Source organism: Spinacia oleracea, chromosome 4 (genome assembly GCF_020520425.1).
Source record: "Spinacia oleracea cultivar Varoflay chromosome 4, BTI_SOV_V1, whole genome shotgun sequence".
NCBI lineage: Eukaryota > Viridiplantae > Streptophyta > Magnoliopsida > Caryophyllales > Amaranthaceae > Spinacia > Spinacia oleracea.
The window spans coordinates 632,389-653,241 of record NC_079490.1 but is presented as its reverse complement, the minus strand read 5'-3'; the positions used below and the strand labels follow the sequence as shown (position 1 = coordinate 653,241).

Here is a 20,853-nt window from a genome sequence, read left to right as displayed (position 1 = left end):
ATGTTCTTCAAATTCATATTCGTGTGTCCAAAATGCACATGTATATAGAATTAGCGCGCATAAGTAAATATGGAGCACGAAGTATGTACTTCCTCCATTCTTTTTTAAATGACACAATTGTACTTTTGGCACTATTCATATAATATACTTTGACCATCAATTGTGATTTATACTTAACAAAAAATATAGTCATGTGGGGTCTTATTATAATCGTCTCATCCTATAGATTTATAATATCAAACTTTTATAATTTTTAACCGTTGATAATAAAATGTATTAATGTTTGAAATATTGCATTGACAAACGTGACAAAAAAATTGTGTCATATAATAAAGAAGGGAGGAAGTATATAGCAACCACCATCTGCATTAATTTTACACATGTACCTTATTTTAATTTTCATGATATATAGTAATAATATGTATGTTGACAAGCGTAATAACGTACTAAATACTAAAGAAACTGTATTTGTATATATAACGACCAGTAAGACTCTGTTATTTCAATACGAATAATTTTTGTACAACTATTACTAGGTAGAGCTGTTAAAACAGGTCATCGGGTCGGGTTTGGGTCGGGTCATCTCGGGTCTCGGGTTATGATCAGGTCGGGTTGTGTTGGGTGAATATTCCATCCGGGTTGAGTTTGGGTTCGGTCGGGTCGATTTCAGGTCGGGTCATGTCGGGTTTTTCCCTATCCCGGGTTCAGGTCGGGTTCGGGTCGGGTCACATTTCGGTCAGGTTTGATTTCGGGTTCGGGTCTTATCGAGTCTGGTTTAAGTCGGTTTGTAGCAGGTAATTTCGGGTTCGGGTCTTATCGAGTCGGGTTTAAGTCGGTTTGCAACACATTTATTTTCGGGTTCGGGTCTTAGTTTGAATCGGATAATAATCAGATCAAATAGAATTCAGGTCGGATCACTCTCAGGGACGGGTCAAACTCGGGTCTGATAATTAACCTATACATTTTAATTATTTTATATTCTAAAAAATTTTGTTTAACTTATTTTAGAGTTAAATTTTTCAGTATCTAGCAATAAAAATTAAAATAGATTTATCGTTGAAGTTAATATTTGGTCGTGTCATTGATAACTCGGGTAAATCGGGTAGCGGGTTGTCACAGGTCGGGTCAATAGCAAGTTTCATCGAGTTACAATCGGTTTCGGGTTGACATCGGGTCGGGTATCAAATCGGGTTCGGGTCATTGTTCGGTCGGGTCAGTTCGGTTATCGGTCATTTTCGGGTCGGGTGTCGGGTTCGGGTGTTACAACATCGGGTTAAAATCGGTTATCGGTTTTTTCGGGTCGGGTACAGGTCGGGTTTCGGGTTACCTGATTTACCGTAAGTTCGGGTTATGGTCGGTTACGGGTTCGGTCGGTTCAAGTCGGGTTTTCAGGTCGGGTCAGGATTTTACATCATGAGCAAAATTAACCCTACCAAAAACATCTTACTTATTATCCTCTTATCACACGATAAACAAGTTCTTACTGGTATTAAGGCTACTAATCTTTATATACTACTATTAGTAGCTTTATGTTTATTTAATTTATAAACAATAGCATTAAGTTCATACTGGTAGTAGCTTTTAAGCCCGTTTAATGAACGGACAGTTTCATAGTGTTATTAAGTCATTTTTTAAAGTGCTAACTACATTGGTGGCTTGTGATTTTAGTGGAATATATTATTCATATAGAGATGAAATTTGAAATTTGGAAAAATCTGTAAGTTAGTTGGTGAATTAATATTGAGTGTTAATTAGGGAGATAAAGTGGAAGAGGTTAAATAAATATGAATTAAATGGCGAATTGATGTTGAATGAGGAAGATGATTGAGTGTTGAAGCTGTAAAATATTTCGTATAACAAACAACAAAAGAAAAAATTGAAAAACAAAAAACAAATTTATGGGGGAAAGCTAGACGTGGGTGACATGGGTCAACTAATTATCTATGGTTATCCTTCTTATAAACTAGCTATAGATTTGTATTATGCTCAATTAATAAAAAAAAAAATATATATAAAAAAGCCTTAATTAGAGGGGAAAAAACGTGAAAACTTTTATACTTAATACAAAAAAGATAAACTACACAACAATTTATACACGAATTACTTAATTACTTAATTATTCATTATGTTTTCATACCATGATTACTAGACTTTAATTTGCATTATGCTCAATTAATAAAAAAGAAATATAAAAAAGCCTTAATTAGAGGGGAAAAGAGATGAAAACTTTTATACTTCATACAAAAGATAAACTACACAACAATTTATACACTAATTAATTACTTACTTAATTATTCATCATGTTTTCATGCCACGATTATCATATGATAATAATGATTATGATGATCATTTGCTAAGCAAAGGCCACCAACTTTCCCTAATAGAAGTATGATAAGAAATCATAAACATGAGGAACACAAGAAGAATCCCTACACCCCAAGGGGACCCACCAGCTCTATGGATAGAGTCTTGTTCAGGCAAAGGAACGAATAACCGCCGTCGATCTTCATTGCGTGATAGCCAATGGACGGCTAGGAGGAGAAGTACAGGGAATACCATGAGGATGAGCTTCACCTGATCCATTAGATCTTCCCATATTGACTCATAGCTTATGTACCATGAAAAACTTAGAAAGAAGAACACAACCATGAACAAGAAACATAGTTGGATTGGTGGTGGTGATAGATATTGTGTGTAGTAGTTTTGATTATACCTTGCCATAGTATTAGTAACCCTAGAGCTCGTAACAGATCTTTGGCTGACCCTTTACCCTTAATTGGAACACGTGGAACTGTATAAGTGGGTTAGTTATTGTTGTCAACTGTGGATTCCAATTTTGTGTATGTAAGGTTTGAATGATGTTTTTGTGGTATAAGGTTTGAATGAGGTTTTTTGTGGTATATAAGGTGTTTTTGTGGTTGTAACCCCAGAACTCGTAACAGATCCTTGGCTGACCCTTTACCCTTAACTGAAACACGCAGAACAATATTATAAGTGGATTAGTTACTGCTGTCAGCGGTGGATACCAAGTTTGTTTATGTAAGGTTTAGAATGGGATGATTATGTGTATGTAAGGTGTTTTTGTGGTTGTATATATAATTATTAGAAGAAAATAAGAGGATGTGATTGTTCTTGAAAAAGGTTTGGAGGGTTCTAGAATGAAGAAGAGGGTTAATGGGGATGGTGCAAGATGCTTTTATATACACTAGGTCACTAGGGGAGTTGCTTTATTTAAAAGGAAATAAAGAGAAAAATTAAAGTTAATTTTGTTTGATTATTGGAGGAGCATATTAAATTAAAGTTATATATTATATAATTGTTTGATTAATTAGCAAGGTGTTGGGTTTAGGGGAAGCTATGTCCCACTCTTATTTAAGAATGCGTGGATGAGATAACAAATTGAAATTGTTGTTTACTACTCCCTCCGTCCCGGAATACTTGACCTGTTTTCCTTATCGGGACGTCCCTTAATACTTGACCTGTTTCTAAAAATGGAAATATTCTAACAATATTATATTATTTTTCACTCCACCCCTATTAACCTACCTACTCCTACTCCATACAAAAAATCATTAAAAATTCAACCCCTACTCTCCTCCAACCCCACCTCTTAACCCATCTCCCACTAACTCCATTAAAATAATACCCCACTATCAACTACTACCTATTAAATTAAATAAGTCAATTCAAGTCCCTTAAACTCTGTGCCGATCAAACCGGGTCGAGTATTCCGGGACGGAGGGAGTACCAATCTACCATAACATCTCAAATCTCAATAATTGAAGTGCATTTAGTAGTGGATATTTCAATTTGGGTGTTGTCATTTTCATGAGGTAACATTCTACTTTCAATCTTTGGATTTATTTTGATTTGTATGATACACTTGTATATATATTCTCTCTTGATCTATATCAAAGTGATGAGTAATATTAAACAAGTAGTGCAATAGTTAGTGGCTTAGAGTTGCGTGCAATATCGTACGGAGTATGAACTCAATCTGCCTGTCGATACTGCTAGCATGACTGTATGATGCCCACAGAACTGAAATTATATAATTAACCAAGAACAATTAGTAAAAGTTAGATGGGGAATCGTGAAGGTAAAGTGTTATTATAGCTAGATGATAAATGAAATACATTTGATTATATGAATACATGTAATTGTACTAAAGTAGTACATCCAATATGGGAAATTATGGGAAAATCTATGTTGATTTGGCAAGTTGGATAATATCTTCACTATTTGGGCAAGTTGAATGTCTTGATTAGACCTGTCAAACGGGTCGGTCGGGTCGGGTTGTAAAAATTTATTTTCGGGTTCGGGTTGAATCGGGTCGGTCACTTTCGGGTTCGGGTTTACAAATGCTTGTTCAAGACCCAGAACTTTCGGGTTCGGGTCGACCCAACGGGTTGAGAGATTTTAAAACGCGCATTATATTTTCATTAATTTAGGTGAAAAATATACAAAATATTGGCACAAGTTAACAAATTTTCCTACGAAAGTTTATATTTTGTCAAATTCAATCATAAAATGGCGTATAATTCAAATTAAAATCATATTACACAGAACAATAGTAAAAACAACGTGTCTTTTATGCTTAAATTTTCTCATAATCTCATTTATTACTATAAATACAATGATTTTCAATCGGTCGGGTCTAAAACGGGTTCGGTCGGGTTTTGACCCATTCCTTTTCGGGTTGTTCGGGTTCGGATAAAATCGGGTTACGGGTCACAAAATCTTGTTCAGGACCCAATATTTTCGGGTCGGGTTCGGGTCGATTTTCGAGTCGGGTCGATTTTTGACAGCTCTAGTCTTGATTGATATTATTCTTGATTCACTCGCTAAATCAAGGGATTTATGTGCTTGCTGCTCAAATTTACTATTACATGTCATTGTGTTTAGGATATCTCTCAAATTGGTTTTCAGAAGTGATACATAACTATTTCAGGAGCGACTCATAATGGATCACGTTGTCTAAACTGACGACAATACTATTTCCGGCCGGGGTAAATGAACCTTTTTGCTTCCTTGACTTTTGACATATTTACATGCTCTTCATTGACTTGACTCTTTCTTTGCACGTGTCATCACGCTCGTCTTGCATGAGTAGGACTTACTTTCGTATACTTATTTAAAATTTTAAAATAATGCTAATAAAATACACGATTTAATGGGCTTTGTTTACTTAGATTGTAGGAATTCGACTTTATAAATTAGGTCGATCCACGAAGATACTTTGAGGCCGGTGTGTCATATGTGGTATTCAATGGACTAGATTCCTTCATGCACACTAATTCACTAAATCTAAACCAATGAACACATGCCACGTGTAACCGACCATGGACCAAATTATGGGACTAAGAGATTAATAATGCTAGAAAAATAAAAACAAAGTGTGATAAATCTTACTTAAATTTACAATACTAATATTCATGCATGTCAAAAGGGACATTAATTATTGGGAGGACCATTTTTATGGAAGATGCTTGTGCTTGTCCATCGATCTTCATACTTTCACCTTTATCTATTTGTAAAGCATAAATGTGAAATAAATATCTATAACTAAAACAAAAATCGTTTGTATTTTTGACATTTGTCGACATCGAGGAAGTTTAAGTGGGTTTTGTCTTAATTTTTTATTTTATTTTATTAATATGCCATTAGCATGTTATGATCCAATGTCTATGAGGTTATACAGATGATGCATGTGTTTTGGTGCATGTTAGTATCATTTCGTGTTTTTTTTGTAAATACACAATTTTTTTGATGATTGTTACACATTAGAGAAAAGTTGGTCTGGATCAAGCCTCATTAGGTCAAGCTGGTCTGGATCAAGCCTTATTAGGCCAAGTTTAATTTATCTCACGTTGAATTTTAAGTTAAGTTGAATCTTGATGTTGTTCAAGACATATCCATTTTAATGTTGGAAATGACTTTTGTATGATACGGAGTATTGAAATAAAATGAGCATATTGTCATGTGTTGATATTTTTTCCGTTATTATGGTCTAGTGTTTCCTGTATGAGGCATCTCCCATACCTTGATTCATATGCTTAGGTGCAAGTTAGTATCATTTCGTGATATTTCCTCAAATATATACTTATAATTTTGTTCAATGCTTATTAATTTGCTTGACAACTAGCTTCCAAAAGTTGTCAAATAATTAATTGACAAATGAGATCAATTTAAATAACAAGCTAGTTGTTAATCATTGAAGCACAAATTAGATAGAAAATAAAATAGCTTGAAATCTTACGTGGTATAACAAACTAATTGTCAAAGTAGCTCGTCATTGAAGATGCTCTTATAAAACAAACTGTCTTAGACCAAACCTCGAGGATTCTGACATTGCGGGCAGTGAAAACCTTATCCGCGATAATATGACATATTAACCAAACTCAAAATTTAAGACTTGAGGTTAATCATGTTCTTAACCATAGTTTATTACTCCGTACGAATTTACGAGCTAGGTATTCCACTATTATTGATAGTCACTGCCTTCTACCCCACAAACACGTTGGTCTTATCTCCACTCCTAGCCACCTACTAGAAAAAAATAAAGTCGTGGGGTTACAATGTTACATTCATGGCCTCAATGAAATGATGAACAACTAGCTCTAACACTTTAATCAACAATTCCCTTTTAATTTATGGTAAACATGAAATTACAAGGATTAATTAGTAGTAATATAGACGATATTTGATCTTAGGTTCGTATCACTTCCAGAACCACAAGATTTAAGTAACATTAATATAAATGAAATTTAATCTTAGATTTGTATCACTTTCAGAATCACACGGAATAATTAGTATTAATATAGACAAGATTAGATCTTAGTTTCGTATCACATTTCAAAACTACAAGGATTAAGTAATGTTAATATAAAATTATCTTAATCTTAGGTTTGTATCACTTTCAGAATCACAAGGAATAATTAGTATTAATATAGACAAGATTAGATCTTAGATTCGTATCACTTTCAGAAACCACAAGGATTAAGTAACGTTAATATAGACTAGATTTGATCGATGTTAGGTTCGTATCACTTTCAGAACCACAAGGTTTAAGTAACATTAATATAAATAAAACTTGATTTTAGGTTTGTATCACTTTCAGAATCACATGAAATAATTAGCTAGTATTAATATAGACAAGATTAGATCTTAAATTCGTATCACTTTCAGAAACCACAAGGATTAAGTAACGTTAACATAGACTAGATTTGATCGATCTTAATTAGGTTCGTATCACTTTCCGAACCACAAGAAATCGATCATTTAATTTGATAAGCTCTTGATATAGAATCTTAAATAAACATATTAATAATATTCTTACTTAAAAATCAAAATAAGCATACCTTCACCACAAAACACCACCTTAATCATACAATTTATTCATAATCGTTACAATTTCGTACAACAACATCTTAATCATCATCAAAGTAATTAAACAAGATTAATTAATCAAAAATTAAATAAAATAAAATTAAGAAGGATGAACTTTATGAGAAGAAATCCCTTTCCAAGCAGATTTCATTGAATTAGTAGCAGAATTAAGAGCACCTTCAACATACTTCTTAGAAGCAACATAAGCAACTTTCTCCATTGTTTTACCCATCCTTCTAGAAGCTTCCCCTACATTAACCAAGCTATAATATTCATCCATGGCTTCCTTTTCTAACCCTTCTGTAAACCTCGTAAACTCTTCCATGGCACTTTCCATTGCAGAGTTAAGCTCTTGTTCTGCTTCTTCCATGGCGGTTTCTGCATCTTCAACTTCATTGTTGAACTCTAATTCCATTGATGCCCATGATCTGTACGCTTCGATTTCGAAGAGTTTCATTAGATCTTCGATGTTTGATGGGTCGAAGGTCTTGTCATGGAGTGCTTGGTTTGATAAGAAGGTGAATTGGGACATTAAATCTTCCATTTTTGATCTGTTTTTTCTTGATCTGTAACTCTGTTTTTGATCTGGAAAAATGGGTGGTGAAAGAGAAGGGAGGGTTTTGAGTTTTTAGATATGGTTTTTGTTTTTGATGTTGTTGTTGTTGGTGGAAGACATCATCATATGGGACTAATGGGAGTTTTAGCAAGTGGCTAAAGAAAATTTCATCCATTTCCTTTATTTTTGTTTGTTTGAAAGTAAAGTTGGACTTACTGGTAACTTTTGACTTCTTTTGCTTACTACTCCTTCCGTATTTATTTAAGAGATACACTTGGTGGGGCACGGGTATTAAGAAAAAGAATTGAATGAAATAAAGTAATAAAACAAGTGGGGTTGGGTAGATATTTTAATAAGTAAAACAAGTGGGAACCATGTCATTTAGGGGATTGGGGGTGGGGATGGGATGTAGATAGATTATTTAATTAGATGGTAGGGTTGATAAGTTATTAAAAATGGCAAGTGTATCTCTTAAATAAATACGGCCGGAAAATGCAAGTGTATCCCTTAAATAAATACAGAGGGAGTACACTACACTACACTACACTACAGTATTACACTGATACTTCATAGTTGCGGAAACTAATTTTGGCACATTACTTATGAGATAAGAAAAAACTGTGCTTTTATTCAAATGAGGTATGCCAAAATCAGTTCTCATAGTTACTTACTAGTAACAACCCTCCATTGTGGAATACTTTAAAGTCCAGTTTCGTTAAAGTTATTTTGACTTATTTAAGACAAAAAAAGTTTAGATAGTTACAATACTAATCACTATATATGCATCATCGGTGTTGAATCTTAGTCATCTTACTATTTGTTTTTCGCAATTTTATGTTTTTACTTGTATGAAGGTAACCATATAATCATTTGAAAGTTTATACATTAAAAATTATTTCAAAACGTATAAAAATTAATCAAAAACATGTAAAAATTACCAAAAATTAGGTAAAAGTAATTCCGGTGTCAGAAAATATGTACAATAAATGTATCGTACACTGGATGTGCACTAAATCTATTGAACTTTAGAACCATTAGGATAGAGAGATACCATATTAGACCGTAACTAAACCAGTCCAACTATGTAAGTCGGATGACCCTTCTTGATCAAGGCACATAAGTAATTTACTAATATAGGACCAAGGAGCCCGGCCCAATAATTTGGATACAAATATTCAATATATGGCCCATCTGTTAGTGGATTGTCCATTATGCTAATCAGTACAATTGAGGTTAGAGATTTATTGGGTGGACTCATCATTCATCACCACCGAGAACTAATGATGGGCTTGGCCATGATTATATATATTTTTACTTTATGGAAACCCATAAAATGATAAAGTCAAAACCATGTTTAAGAATGTGACTATTTTGTTTTCTTTGTATAGTCTCATATGTTTTTCAGTTTCTGGTTTGGTTTGGTCTAAATATTTTTTGTTTGGTGTGGTCTTATTTGGTATGAATGTGACGTAGGAAGGATGGCTGTACGATTCGACGAAGAAGTAAATTGCCAAAAATTGCTGAAATAATTTCTACCAGTCGAGCCTCCGGTGTCCGATTGCTTAATAGAATATGTTTTTGGAAAGGAAACGGGCCTACAAGTTTAACTTACAGCCACGCGGTGACTGATGGGCTTTTTAAGCCATCCGAGTTCGTTTAGGGCTCGAATAGACAAACGTTGCTCTACCGGTGTGCATATAGTCTTTTGTAGACCAATACGGGTCTACTGTAGACCAATACGGGTCTACTGTAGACCAACGTGGTTCTATATACGTGTAGACCAACTTGGTTCTATACACGTGTAGACCAACGCAGGTCTATGGTAGACCAAAGTGGTTTTACCGTCTTGTAGACCAAAGTTGGTCTACACGTTTGTAGAACCACGTTGGTCTAAGGTAGACCCGCATTGGTCTACAGAAGACTAACTTTTCATGCACCTTCGGGAAGCTAGGATGCAAATTTTAAAGTTATGCACCGTACTGTGGGCCGGATTGATATTTATTCTCTTGTTTCTTACCTATTCTATTTCTATTCCCTATTTAAAATTATTTTAATATTATTATTAATTTTGATTATTTAAACTGCTGGGAATGGTTAAAATTGCCAAAAATTGCTGAAATAATTTCTACCAGTCGAGCCTCCGGTGTCCGATTGCTTAATAGAATATGTTTTTGGAAAGGAAACGGGCCCACAAGTTTAACTTACAGCCACGCGGTGACTGATGGGCTTTTTAAGCCATCCGAGTTCGTTTAGGGCTCGAAAACTGCAGTTTAATTATTTTCGACTTTTGTTTTTAATTCCGTTTCGTATTAGGGTTTTGTGTTAACTATTTAAACACTTTATTTTTGTCAATAGAAGACAACTATTCTTTTGATAATAAAATTATGAGAGTTTATCTCTTTTCTGGTGGATTCCGGAGCTTTTACAGATTTATCGCTCGTAAATCTGTTCATTCGTTCTGAAGATTAGCGCTTGCTTTTCTTTAATAATTCCGACTGCGTCAGAATGTTTCCTGTGAGTGCTTTACGTATTTTCTGGTTTGATATGAATTTTTCTTACCTGGTTAACTTTTAACTAGAATAAATATTACGGAGTAAGAATTAACAATAAGATAAAGAGAACATAACCGTTTGATAATGAAACAAGTAAAGTGGTGAGGAGTCTTCAAATGTCTCCCATATTTTGGTGCAAAATTTATTTTGACTAAGAAATTGTATGAACAATGCTATACCACCTAACCTTAACCCTTTTGGAACGCAATGTTATGGTCACACCTACCCACTACTTTGATAGTCCAAGGATGATACCATAATTGTCAAGACCCTCCCCTAAAAGAAATGCTATATTTGTCAAAACACCCTCTCAAAAACGTTTTCTATTCTTCTCGAATAATTGAATGTTGCACATACTCATGTTCTAGACTTAGCACTCACTTTTTCTATGCACACTTGTTAATTTATCGAATTTAAAATGAACAAAAATGATAAAAGAGTACGGAAAAGAACCATTTGATACCTTTTTATTAGGTGTTCAATTAATTTGATACATTTTTGTTAAAATATTGCGTTACTTAGGGATGAACACAGTTCGATTTGGTACAGTATGAGACGAAATACAACCAAAACCGTAAAAGTTAAAGTTGAAGGATTTGTTTTGTACTATCTCTGTTTCATAAAGTTCTTTACGCTTTGAAAAATAAGTCCAAAGTATAAAAACTTTGACCGTAAATTCTCACCATTATATACATCAAAACGTTACATGTAAGATCTTGTTAGATTGGTCTCTGGATGTACTTTCAGAATATCAAATTTTTATAATTTTTTCACATACGAAATTGAATATATTAGTAACTAAATATTGCATTGGAATCCGTACAAATAGTAACTGTAAAGATTTTTTAAAACAGATGTAGTAATGATTCTTTGTATCTCCTTTGTAGATAAATCGAGCTAGAATCAATTTTAGAACGTTAAGATATCACCAACACATGCAATATATGATCATTGAATAAGCATGTCTTAACTTTTTTAATGCTTCATGTTGAAGGTTCAACTGATCATGCACTATCAGCAGTTTATGTGGACCATGACTTTAATTATTATGGGACTACTACCTTACCTTTTCGTGCTTACTGTTTGGGACCGTTAGCTCCTTAGGTAAACCAACAACGAAATTACATTCTTACGTAGGTTGTTTCGAATGAGTTGTAAGAGCATTGAAACTTATAAAGTACATATATTTAATTATGTACGTGACTCATGTCTTTATCATTAAGCTAATGTCTCATTGATATATATCGGAACATATTTGATTGGCGTTTTGAATCAATGCAATATAACTATGTTATAACATACTTAAAGTTCAATATAATATACCATGTACATTATACCAAAAAGAAGGTTTTTATTAGCAACTTTGCCAAAGTATATTTGAGAGTGGATCATCATAGTGTCCACTTTCAACTTCAATTCTTTGTAATTCATCCAAAATGATGATTTCAGATATTACATCTACATTTTCTTGATATTTTTTTCACATGGACTAAAAATCCAAGGGAACTAGAGTACTAAATGAAGCTAGAAAAGAAAAATGACATAAAATAAATCTAATCCGATTCCAAGGAATAGCGCTGGTTGACGAATTCCCAGAAGTTCTGCAGCTAATTTACTAATTCATGTGCCTGTTGAACCTGATCACGATCCACCCTCTAGATGAGGCATCTTGTGAAATATTTTCCTCACAAAATTTTAGTAATGCATGACATAACAATCATATTGAACGGTAGCATCACCATTCTTAAGATTAAAAGTATTAGTCCTAGCTTGAACATAACCTCTAGCAAACCTAAACAAACCACTCCCACCAATTATAGGCATTTCTCTTATCTTATCAAACACCATATTCCTCCCTAACACCGTGATTGTACTACCATTATACTTCCCTTCCATGAAAGCAAAGTTCATGGCCATTAAAAGCCCTACATCCTTTTGACACGCCGAGGCGTAAAACCCTTGGGCCCGGCCCGCAAGCTTTGAGCCCAACTTTGGCCCGTATGTTAACGGGTTGTCTATCATGTTCGTGGTGCCGAACCCGGTGGGGGAGTTCTTATTGGGCGGGTTAATGACCGAGACTGATGTCGGGTTCGGGCCGCTAAGGACGTCGTGCCAATAGAGCTTGAAGTGGGTTAGTTTTTGTTTGTTGAAGTTTAGACCAATAAGTTGTTGGACTTCTTGTTCATCTTCTATGGTTGTAACAAAGTTGTTAGCTTGGGTTGGAGATGGGAGTGAGAGGGAGTAGATTATTAGGAGAGAGAAAGTGAAAGTGGTTATTTGGAGATAACTTTGCATTGTGAAATGTAGTGTGGTGTGGTGTGGTGTGGTGTGGTGTGTTAGAATACCATTTACATGTATATATAATGGAGTTGAGATGACTTAATTAGTCATTAATAAAATATGGTTTAAAGGGACTAATTAAGGGTAGACTTGGTGGAATATTTATGTTGTAAATAATTACCTTATATGTATATGTATGTTATAGGTTGATTAAACTGATTACCTATTAGTTGAATTTGGCACAACTTCTGTGAAAGTATAGAAAACAGTGACATATTAATATGAGATGTGTCAAAATCACTTATCCTATGAGTACCATTTACTCCACCCCAATCAATACAAACAACCACTCTATAGGCCCGACTTATGTGCAAAGTGTCCCTACTTATAGTATACTACATCTTCAAAATGATATTTATAATTACTATTTGCACAAATATTATGATAACAGATGAATTGTTTGTAAAAAAGTGGATGTGTGTAAGAAAAAATGAATAAAGTAAGAGAAATTGAGTGAAAAATTGTAAATATTGTGGAGTAAGATGGTAAAATTTAATGTCCAAAAATAATACTTCCTCCGTTCCGGAAATATCGCACCATTTGTTTTTTACACTATGCACACTACAACTTTGGCCCATTTTTGTGATTCGTACGTAAGAAAAGTTTAGTCATTCGGGGTCATGTTAGATTCATATCGATATATATTTTATAAATATTAATTTTTTATAATTTTTCCTTGCACACGATTTGAGATATTAAGAGTCAAAGTAATGGTTAGACGAGTAAAAGTCAACCATGGTGCGATATTTCCGGAACGGAGGAAGTATAAAACATAATGTATACCCTAGGATTCCAAGATTGGCTCATCCTAAGGTAAAAAACTCTCGACGATGGGAATGAGAGATTGCCAGTAAGCCAGAACATTATGAAACGAATTAAAACAGAAAAAAACATCATTTTCAAACGAAATTAATAATAAAATAAATAATTTTGACACAATTATTATCATCGAAAACACAATTTTATGTACTCTTCTCATAAAAAGTAAAAGGAGGTGTGTTACTACAAAGTTATAATTGAAACATACTTTTATTTGAAGGTTGCCTAACGGTGGGCCAACACTTATATTGACGACCCTATGTGAATTTGTTGTTTTAAGGGCTTTGCCCGTCTTTTCCGCACAAGAAAAAACATTTTGAAAAATGATAGCACACGAGTCACGTGACCCATACGTATTTATAATGAGTTAATGACATATTGTTACATCCCCATACGTACATATTACTCGTTAATTATATTTTGTGTAAAGGAAATCAAGGTTTATGAAACATTGAAACACAAGGAAGACTGCATTGAATTTGAAACATTCATGTCTAGGGATGTCAAAAACTGACCCGAATTAACCGATTCCTGACAAAAATCGAAGTGATTTGAAAAACAAAATTCACATATTCAATCCGCATAAGCACAATAACCCCGTACAACTACATTATCCGATTATACCCGACCCGTAACTAACGGATGACCCGATTTGACACCCCGATTCATGTCTACCAAAACCGGCCCAAATAGAACGTAATCCGGAATACTTCAAAAGATTTTCATATTTCATTGAAGTTATGATTAGTTTCTTAATCAAAGTTTGACTAATTATTGATATCTTTTAGATATGACTAATTGATATCCTTTGATTTATTGCATATATAAAAGAAAAAATAACTTATCAGCCGATTGTATTTTATAAATGTAGACACAATAATAATACTTACTTCCTAATTCAATATTTGGTGATTTCAATAACTATCTTTTAAACCGATTTCCATCCATTTTATAAAATATTTGTTTTTATTTTTCTGATGTTAACTGCGTTTTTTAGATGTTCCTATAAAACATACACATTTTATAAAACACCACAACCACTGCTGTGACTGGGATGTTGTTGGTTGTGGCAACGGCGGCGACACCGAGTTCACCCCGCCGCCGGGCCGAGTCACATCCTTCATCCTCTACGGGAATATTAATTTAGGGGTTGATATGATTTCCGGTGAAATCCCACCGGTAATTGCCGATCTTCCTTACCTACACACCATTAAGTTTGCTAATTTGCCTAATCTTACTGGTTCTATTCCCTTAACCATTAAAAAGCTCGTTAATCTGTCCTCAATCACATTGGATTACACTAATCTTAGTGGGCCCATACCTGAGATTTTAAGCCAGATTAAAACGCTAAAGAGGATTGAACTTATTTCTAGCGGTTTCTCAGGGACCATTCCCTCCTCTTTGTCTCTTCTTCCCAATCTCAGAGAGCTTGTTCTTAGCCAGTATGCATTCTTTATTCTTTATTCTTTATTTTATTTTATTTTATTTATCTCGTCTCTAAATGTTTGACCCATTTGTATGTTTGAATCAAAATTTAAAAAGTTTTACCATAAATTCTTATTAACGTATAACGAATACTTCATCCGTCTCATTTTACTTGCGTCATTTAAACACTTTTGGTGAAAGTTTTTTGGTCAATATGGGGCAAATAAAATAAAACCCAGAGATTAATGTATTATATTGTCGGTTAAATGTATGATTTTAAATCTAGGATTATTAGTTTCTTACCCTAATTGTAGGATGTATAAATACTTTTAACATGAAGCAATAATAGAATACGGGAAATATTTTTTTATGGAGTACTAGTACATAGTTAACTACCAAAAAACAACACTCAAAGTTTATACGTATAATTTAATGTATAAAACATAAAGTTATACTCCGTACAATTAAGTACATTTGTGTTATTGTACTTTTTTTTTTTTTTTTTTTTGACGTATGTATCGTTTCAGGAACAATCTAAGTGGTTCTATTCCTGAAAGTTTTGGGTCATTTAAGCGTAGACTTTCAATATTAAGACTTGATACGAACGGATTATCCGGCCCAATACCTAAGTCATTGGGTCAAGCAAATATAGAGGCGTTAGATTTGTCCCAAAACAATTTTACAGGTGATGTAACGTTTTTGTTCAAGAGTGACAAACCAATGCAACAAGTCATCTTAAGGCAAAACCATTTCAAGTTTAATTTCAGCAATGTGGACTTACCATGGAGTTTGAACTATATTGACATGTCGTACAACCAGTTATACGGCTCTCTTCCTCGGAGACTTGGACAACTACCCAAACTGATATATGTCAGTTTTCGATTTAACCACCTTTGTGGTAAGGTCCCGAAAGGCGGACGCCTCAAGCAGTTTAAGGCTTTTTTTAATAACAAATGTCTTTGTGATGCGCCAGGATTACCCGTTTGTAAGTAGTTAAAATCTTGTTTTATTTGTGTGACACATTAGAAACGTTGCAAGTATTTTATAATTCATGGGCCTATGGGCCATGGGCCATTTCCTCATATTGTTTGGGCTTGGGTTAAAGGCAAAGAATCAGACTTTCATAATTACATTATGTTTACATATTGGCATGGGCAATTCTCTTTGAGGGTGATATTATAGCCTTTCCATATTTTGAGTTCAAGAATTGAAAATCTTTTGTTAATTGTAGTCTGCCTTCATATATGCATAAAAGAATCATGACAGGTAAGTAGGTAACTATCTCCTAATTTAGATGTTCTAGTTTTAGGGAGGAATTTATAGAGAATATTCACAGATTAGGTAAATAATCATATTATAGCCTCTACATAATTGGAAAATATACTAGAAAATCGATCAGTACTTGTGATAGTCTTTGAAAGTGGAAAGTAAACCTTTGTAAAATTAGGACTCCAAATCTTCTATTCCAGAATATGTGTGTCATTTGGTCCATTTCCTCATATGGTTTGGGAAAGCATAGGTGAAGTAGTAAAATTAGGTAAAATAAACATACTTTTATAATTACATTATATTTACATATTGTTCAGGATAGGTGAAGTAGTTATAATGTTTTTTTTTTAGTTTTTTTTTTAGGGAAAGTAGTTACTCCCTTCGTCCCGGAATACTTGACTTGTTTTCCTTATCGGGTCGTCCCTTAATACTTGACCTGTTTCTAAAAATGGAAATATTTTAATAATATTATATTATTTCTCACTCCACCCCTATTAACCCACCTACCCCCTACAAAAAATAATTAAAAATTCAACCCCTACTCTCCCCCAACCCCACCTCTTAACCCACCTCCTACTAACTACATTAAAATAATAACCCACTATCAACTATTACCTATTAAATTAAATAAGTCAATTCAAGTTCCTTAAACTCTGTACCGGTCAAACCGGGTCGAGTATTCCGGGACGAAGGGAGTATAATGTTATATAGTAGTACAAAGTACTTTTTTTTGTGGGTTATATTATAGCCTTTACATATTTTGAGTTTTGAGTTCATGCATGTGTTGAAAATCTGTTGTTAATTGTAGTTATTCCATTAGGCCCATTTCCTCTTATTGGGCTTGGGCTAAAAGCAAAATAATTGGACTTCATCATTCCATGGCAATGTAACAAATTAACAAAAACCAAAGTCAAAAGTATAGGAGACAAATCATTTAATCAAAAGAACTTTTCATTACTAGAAGTTGTACAAGTACAATACTAAAATCAACTAATTAGACATATACATAAAACTAATTAAGGAAATGATTAAGTTAATCAATTGATAAAGTCTGAATAATAGGGAACTCTAGTTGAAGGAATCCAATCCGTACCATTGATAAAGTTCTTAACAGTGAACATTTGGGCTTCACTTTGGTTGATAGAAGATTTGCAACCCTTTGCATTTGATTCTTGCACTTGTTTGACTTCCCGGGCCTCTATTCCGGTACTCGGCATAGTAGACATTGTTTAGGGTTTGGTTGTCCTCTTGCCATGCCAACCAACCATTAGGGTTCACCACCTTTCCTAGGTAGCTTTCCATGATTATGGTTGTGGAATATGGCTTCCAAGGCCGCCCAAGGTACGCACTTCCCTCAGTCTCGGGTAATCGGGGATCCGCGGTAATGGTGCAATTTTGGAATACGAGCCCACTTGTCTCGTTCACCTCGGATTTACCTTGTGCACTAATCACGTCATCTTGACCGGTCAAGGGCTTCCGTAAAAATATGTTGCAATTTTGCAACACGGCAAGTGAGTAGCCAAACACGAAATCTATGGTTCCATAGATATCGCATTCGCGAAAAAAATGCCTATTTAATTGGGTGAATAGAGTGTCTTGATACCCGTCTAACTTACACTTGTATAAAATGGTTTTATCCGCCACACTCCTAAATGCAACCGCCGGTCCGGCTCCCGGGCCGGCTAGATTTACGAATGTAATGTATTTGGCGACAAAACCAACCGCTTCTACTCCTATAAATTAATTAACAGAAAAATATGAATGATAAATAACATAATCAGATGATTATTCTTACACAAGAATGTAGGATTGAAATTATTATTTTCTAATCATATTCAAATAACAGTCAAAAGTTAAGAATCCTAAACTTTTGTCCGGGCCCATTATAGAGGACTTATTCATTAAATCAAGTTTCATTTCAGCCCATTATCACGGCCCATTTTAAACTAAGGCCTTAGAAGTCCAACTATGACTGTTTTGCCATGCATGATTGCATGAATATTATTAAACCACAATATGATCACTCAATACCTATTTCATTTTTCATTTACTTAAGTTAATTATATGTTTTGTAAATAGTGTAGTAATTTTTATTGTAACTATTTAAATTAAATAAATTAAGGTATTCTACTAATACATACAAGTTGCCAAATAGTTAAGGATTAGAATGTACTTACCAAATGTTGCCGAAGACATGGTGGTTTGATTTGTTAAAGAACTTCCATTATGAATAATGAAAGTCTTTTCGATCCCTTGACCGGTCATGACTATGTTTGTCTTGTCGTTTTGCACGAGAACTTGCTCGTGATACTCCTTGGCTTGTAGGGTAATGTATACCGGGCAAGAACTATTGCTAGGAGCCGCCTCCAAGGCCTCGAAAATGGTGGCATAGTTGCCATAGCCCTCCAAGGAAACCGTTCCATAAGATCCATTACTTGTAGCTAGATATGTGTAAGTGAGGAGAAGTATTGTTACTAATTGAGCTACTCTTTGTTGGATGGAAAACATTTTGAAGAGAAAAACAGAAGAAATTATTGGAAACTAGAGGAGTTAAGTGTATAGTAGGAGAGGATAGAAAGAGATGTAGTAAAAATTGGCTTAGTAGAAAGAGTTGTAGGAAATTGATCAATGCTTCAAAGCGATATTTATAGCACATTAATGCAAAGTGATTAAGAACTAATTAAGCAAGTATTATTAAACTTCAAATGTGATTATTATTGATAATCTTACTTAGTCCCTTTGTTTAAACTTTTCTGTTGAAAGTCTATTTCTAAAATGTATAACTAGTATAGTAGTATAATTGTTGGGAATGGACCAAGACTAAGACCTTAGGCCCAAATGGAAAATGGCCCAAATGCATGTATGCATCAAAATGGACAATTATCTTCTAATAGAGATTATCTCAATTATAGTCTATACTCTTAGTAGTCCTTTGCATATGCATACATTGTATAATTATATAAGTTATCTCATTAATATACATAATAACTAAAAGAACCCTTATTCTTTTTACTCTTAGAAGTCCTTTGCATATGCATACATTGTATAATTATGAACGTTTTCTCATTAATATACATAATAACTAAAATAAGGCTTATTATTTTCACATACACTACCTATAGCCTTGGGTTAAAATAAAATGTATAACTAGTATAGTTGTTGAGCATGGACCAAGACTAAGTTATGACCCAAATGGCCCAAATGGACAATGGCCCAAATGCATGTATGTATCAAAATGGACAATTATCTTCTAATTGAGATACTCTTATTTAGTCATTTGCATATGGATACATTGTATAATTATAAAAGTTATCTCATTAATATACATAATAACTAAAAGTACACTTATTCTTTTTACATGCACTGATACAAGTAAAGTATTACAATGACATAAAGGTCATTACAACAATTCTTTGTTTTAATTAGATGAAATAAGAGACCAATTCTCCAATAAGTTCTTGGATTAAAAGAAGCAGCTTCAAAGTTCAAGTTCATTGTGTGTATTAAGGCTAGTAGAGCCCAAGTCATTAAGGCCCATAATGTTGATGTGTGTGTTTTCCTGTTTTAATTCTCAACTATAGCCCATCCCGCTGGAACAGCTCGACCCAAAAGTACGGATTTGGGGACCCTAAAAAATATGTATTTTTAAACGAAAACTCGAGTCCGGCCCAGAAGCCCGTTTTCCGCACTAAATTTATGGGTTTGGGCATAATTTTTGTGTTAAACCCCGACCGTTCCCGGATTTCGATCATCCCTAATATGATATACACGTATTAGTTTCCTAGTTCTATAATGATTTACTTGGAGTTAAAATAGTTGCATGCTCTATTTAAGCCATTAAGGCTAGTAGACATTGCTACCATAATTACTAATAGCTTCAAAGTTCAAGTTCTTTGTGTGTAGAGCCCAAGTTATTAAGGCCCTACACAAGAGAGGAAGGCCTGATGTGTGTGTTTTCCTGTTTAGCTTTCAAAATATAAATAAAAAGTAGTTGCATTGGCCTAACATCCAAGGCCCATGTTATGCATTTTGTTTTGGGCCTATACAAAGCATAAACGGGCCTTAGTAGCTAACGTAGCCCACATCTATCTTTAGGTATAATCGATTAGTGTATATACGGATAATGTTTTGTTCAGGATCATTGCGCTTATGCGAATTGAATGTGTGAATATTTTTCTGAGTCACTCCAATTTTTGTCAAATGACTATCGAATTAAGTCGATTTTTGACAACCCTGGTTAGAGGGGATGTAAATTGTGAACTAGGAGTATACATACAACAATGCAAAACAACATAAATGATAAGAATTAAAACCATATAGATTTGTTTAAAAGCAAATTAAAGTTGTTTTTTTTATAGAATTACGCAATTTACAAAGTACCCCATAAGTATCAACAAAAACACACATGATATGGTATGATGATACATACTCACAAAGGCCACAATTCTTTTTGTGCCTTCACAACGAAAGCAACACACTATAAGTCTATAACGCTCAATATAT

The 20,853-nt window shown here is 34.0% G+C and overlaps 4 protein-coding genes across 4 annotated transcripts; 1 reads left to right on the top strand and 3 right to left on the bottom strand.

Moving 5' to 3' along the window:
- Positions 1-7,362: 7,362 nt before the first annotated feature.
- LOC110797339 (uncharacterized) lies at positions 7,363-8,116 on the bottom strand. The gene has a single exon (XM_022002441.2). The coding sequence runs from the start codon at positions 7,931-7,933 to the stop codon at positions 7,490-7,492; it is 444 nt and encodes a 147-aa protein (XP_021858133.1). The 5' UTR covers positions 7,934-8,116; the 3' UTR covers positions 7,363-7,489.
- A 3,712-nt stretch (positions 8,117-11,828) lies between these two features.
- On the bottom strand, positions 11,829-12,837 carry LOC110797338 (dirigent protein 22). The gene has a single exon (XM_022002440.2). The coding sequence runs from the start codon at positions 12,790-12,792 to the stop codon at positions 12,193-12,195; it is 600 nt and encodes a 199-aa protein (XP_021858132.1). The 5' UTR covers positions 12,793-12,837; the 3' UTR covers positions 11,829-12,192.
- An 830-nt stretch (positions 12,838-13,667) lies between these two features.
- On the top strand, positions 13,668-16,074 carry LOC130459332 (polygalacturonase inhibitor 1-like). The gene is made up of 4 exons (XM_056826642.1): positions 13,668-13,687; positions 13,877-13,887; positions 14,654-15,098; positions 15,609-16,074. The coding sequence occupies exons 1-4, from the start codon at positions 13,668-13,670 to the stop codon at positions 16,072-16,074; spliced, it is 942 nt and encodes a 313-aa protein (XP_056682620.1).
- A 1,404-nt stretch (positions 16,075-17,478) lies between these two features.
- On the bottom strand, positions 17,479-18,858 carry LOC130459324 (pectinesterase-like). Its single transcript, XM_056826636.1, has 2 exons — positions 18,528-18,858; positions 17,479-18,083 (listed from the first exon to the last, which is right to left on the bottom strand). The coding sequence occupies exons 1-2, from the start codon at positions 18,856-18,858 to the stop codon at positions 17,479-17,481; spliced, it is 936 nt and encodes a 311-aa protein (XP_056682614.1).
- Between the last annotated feature and the right edge of the window lie 1,995 nt (positions 18,859-20,853).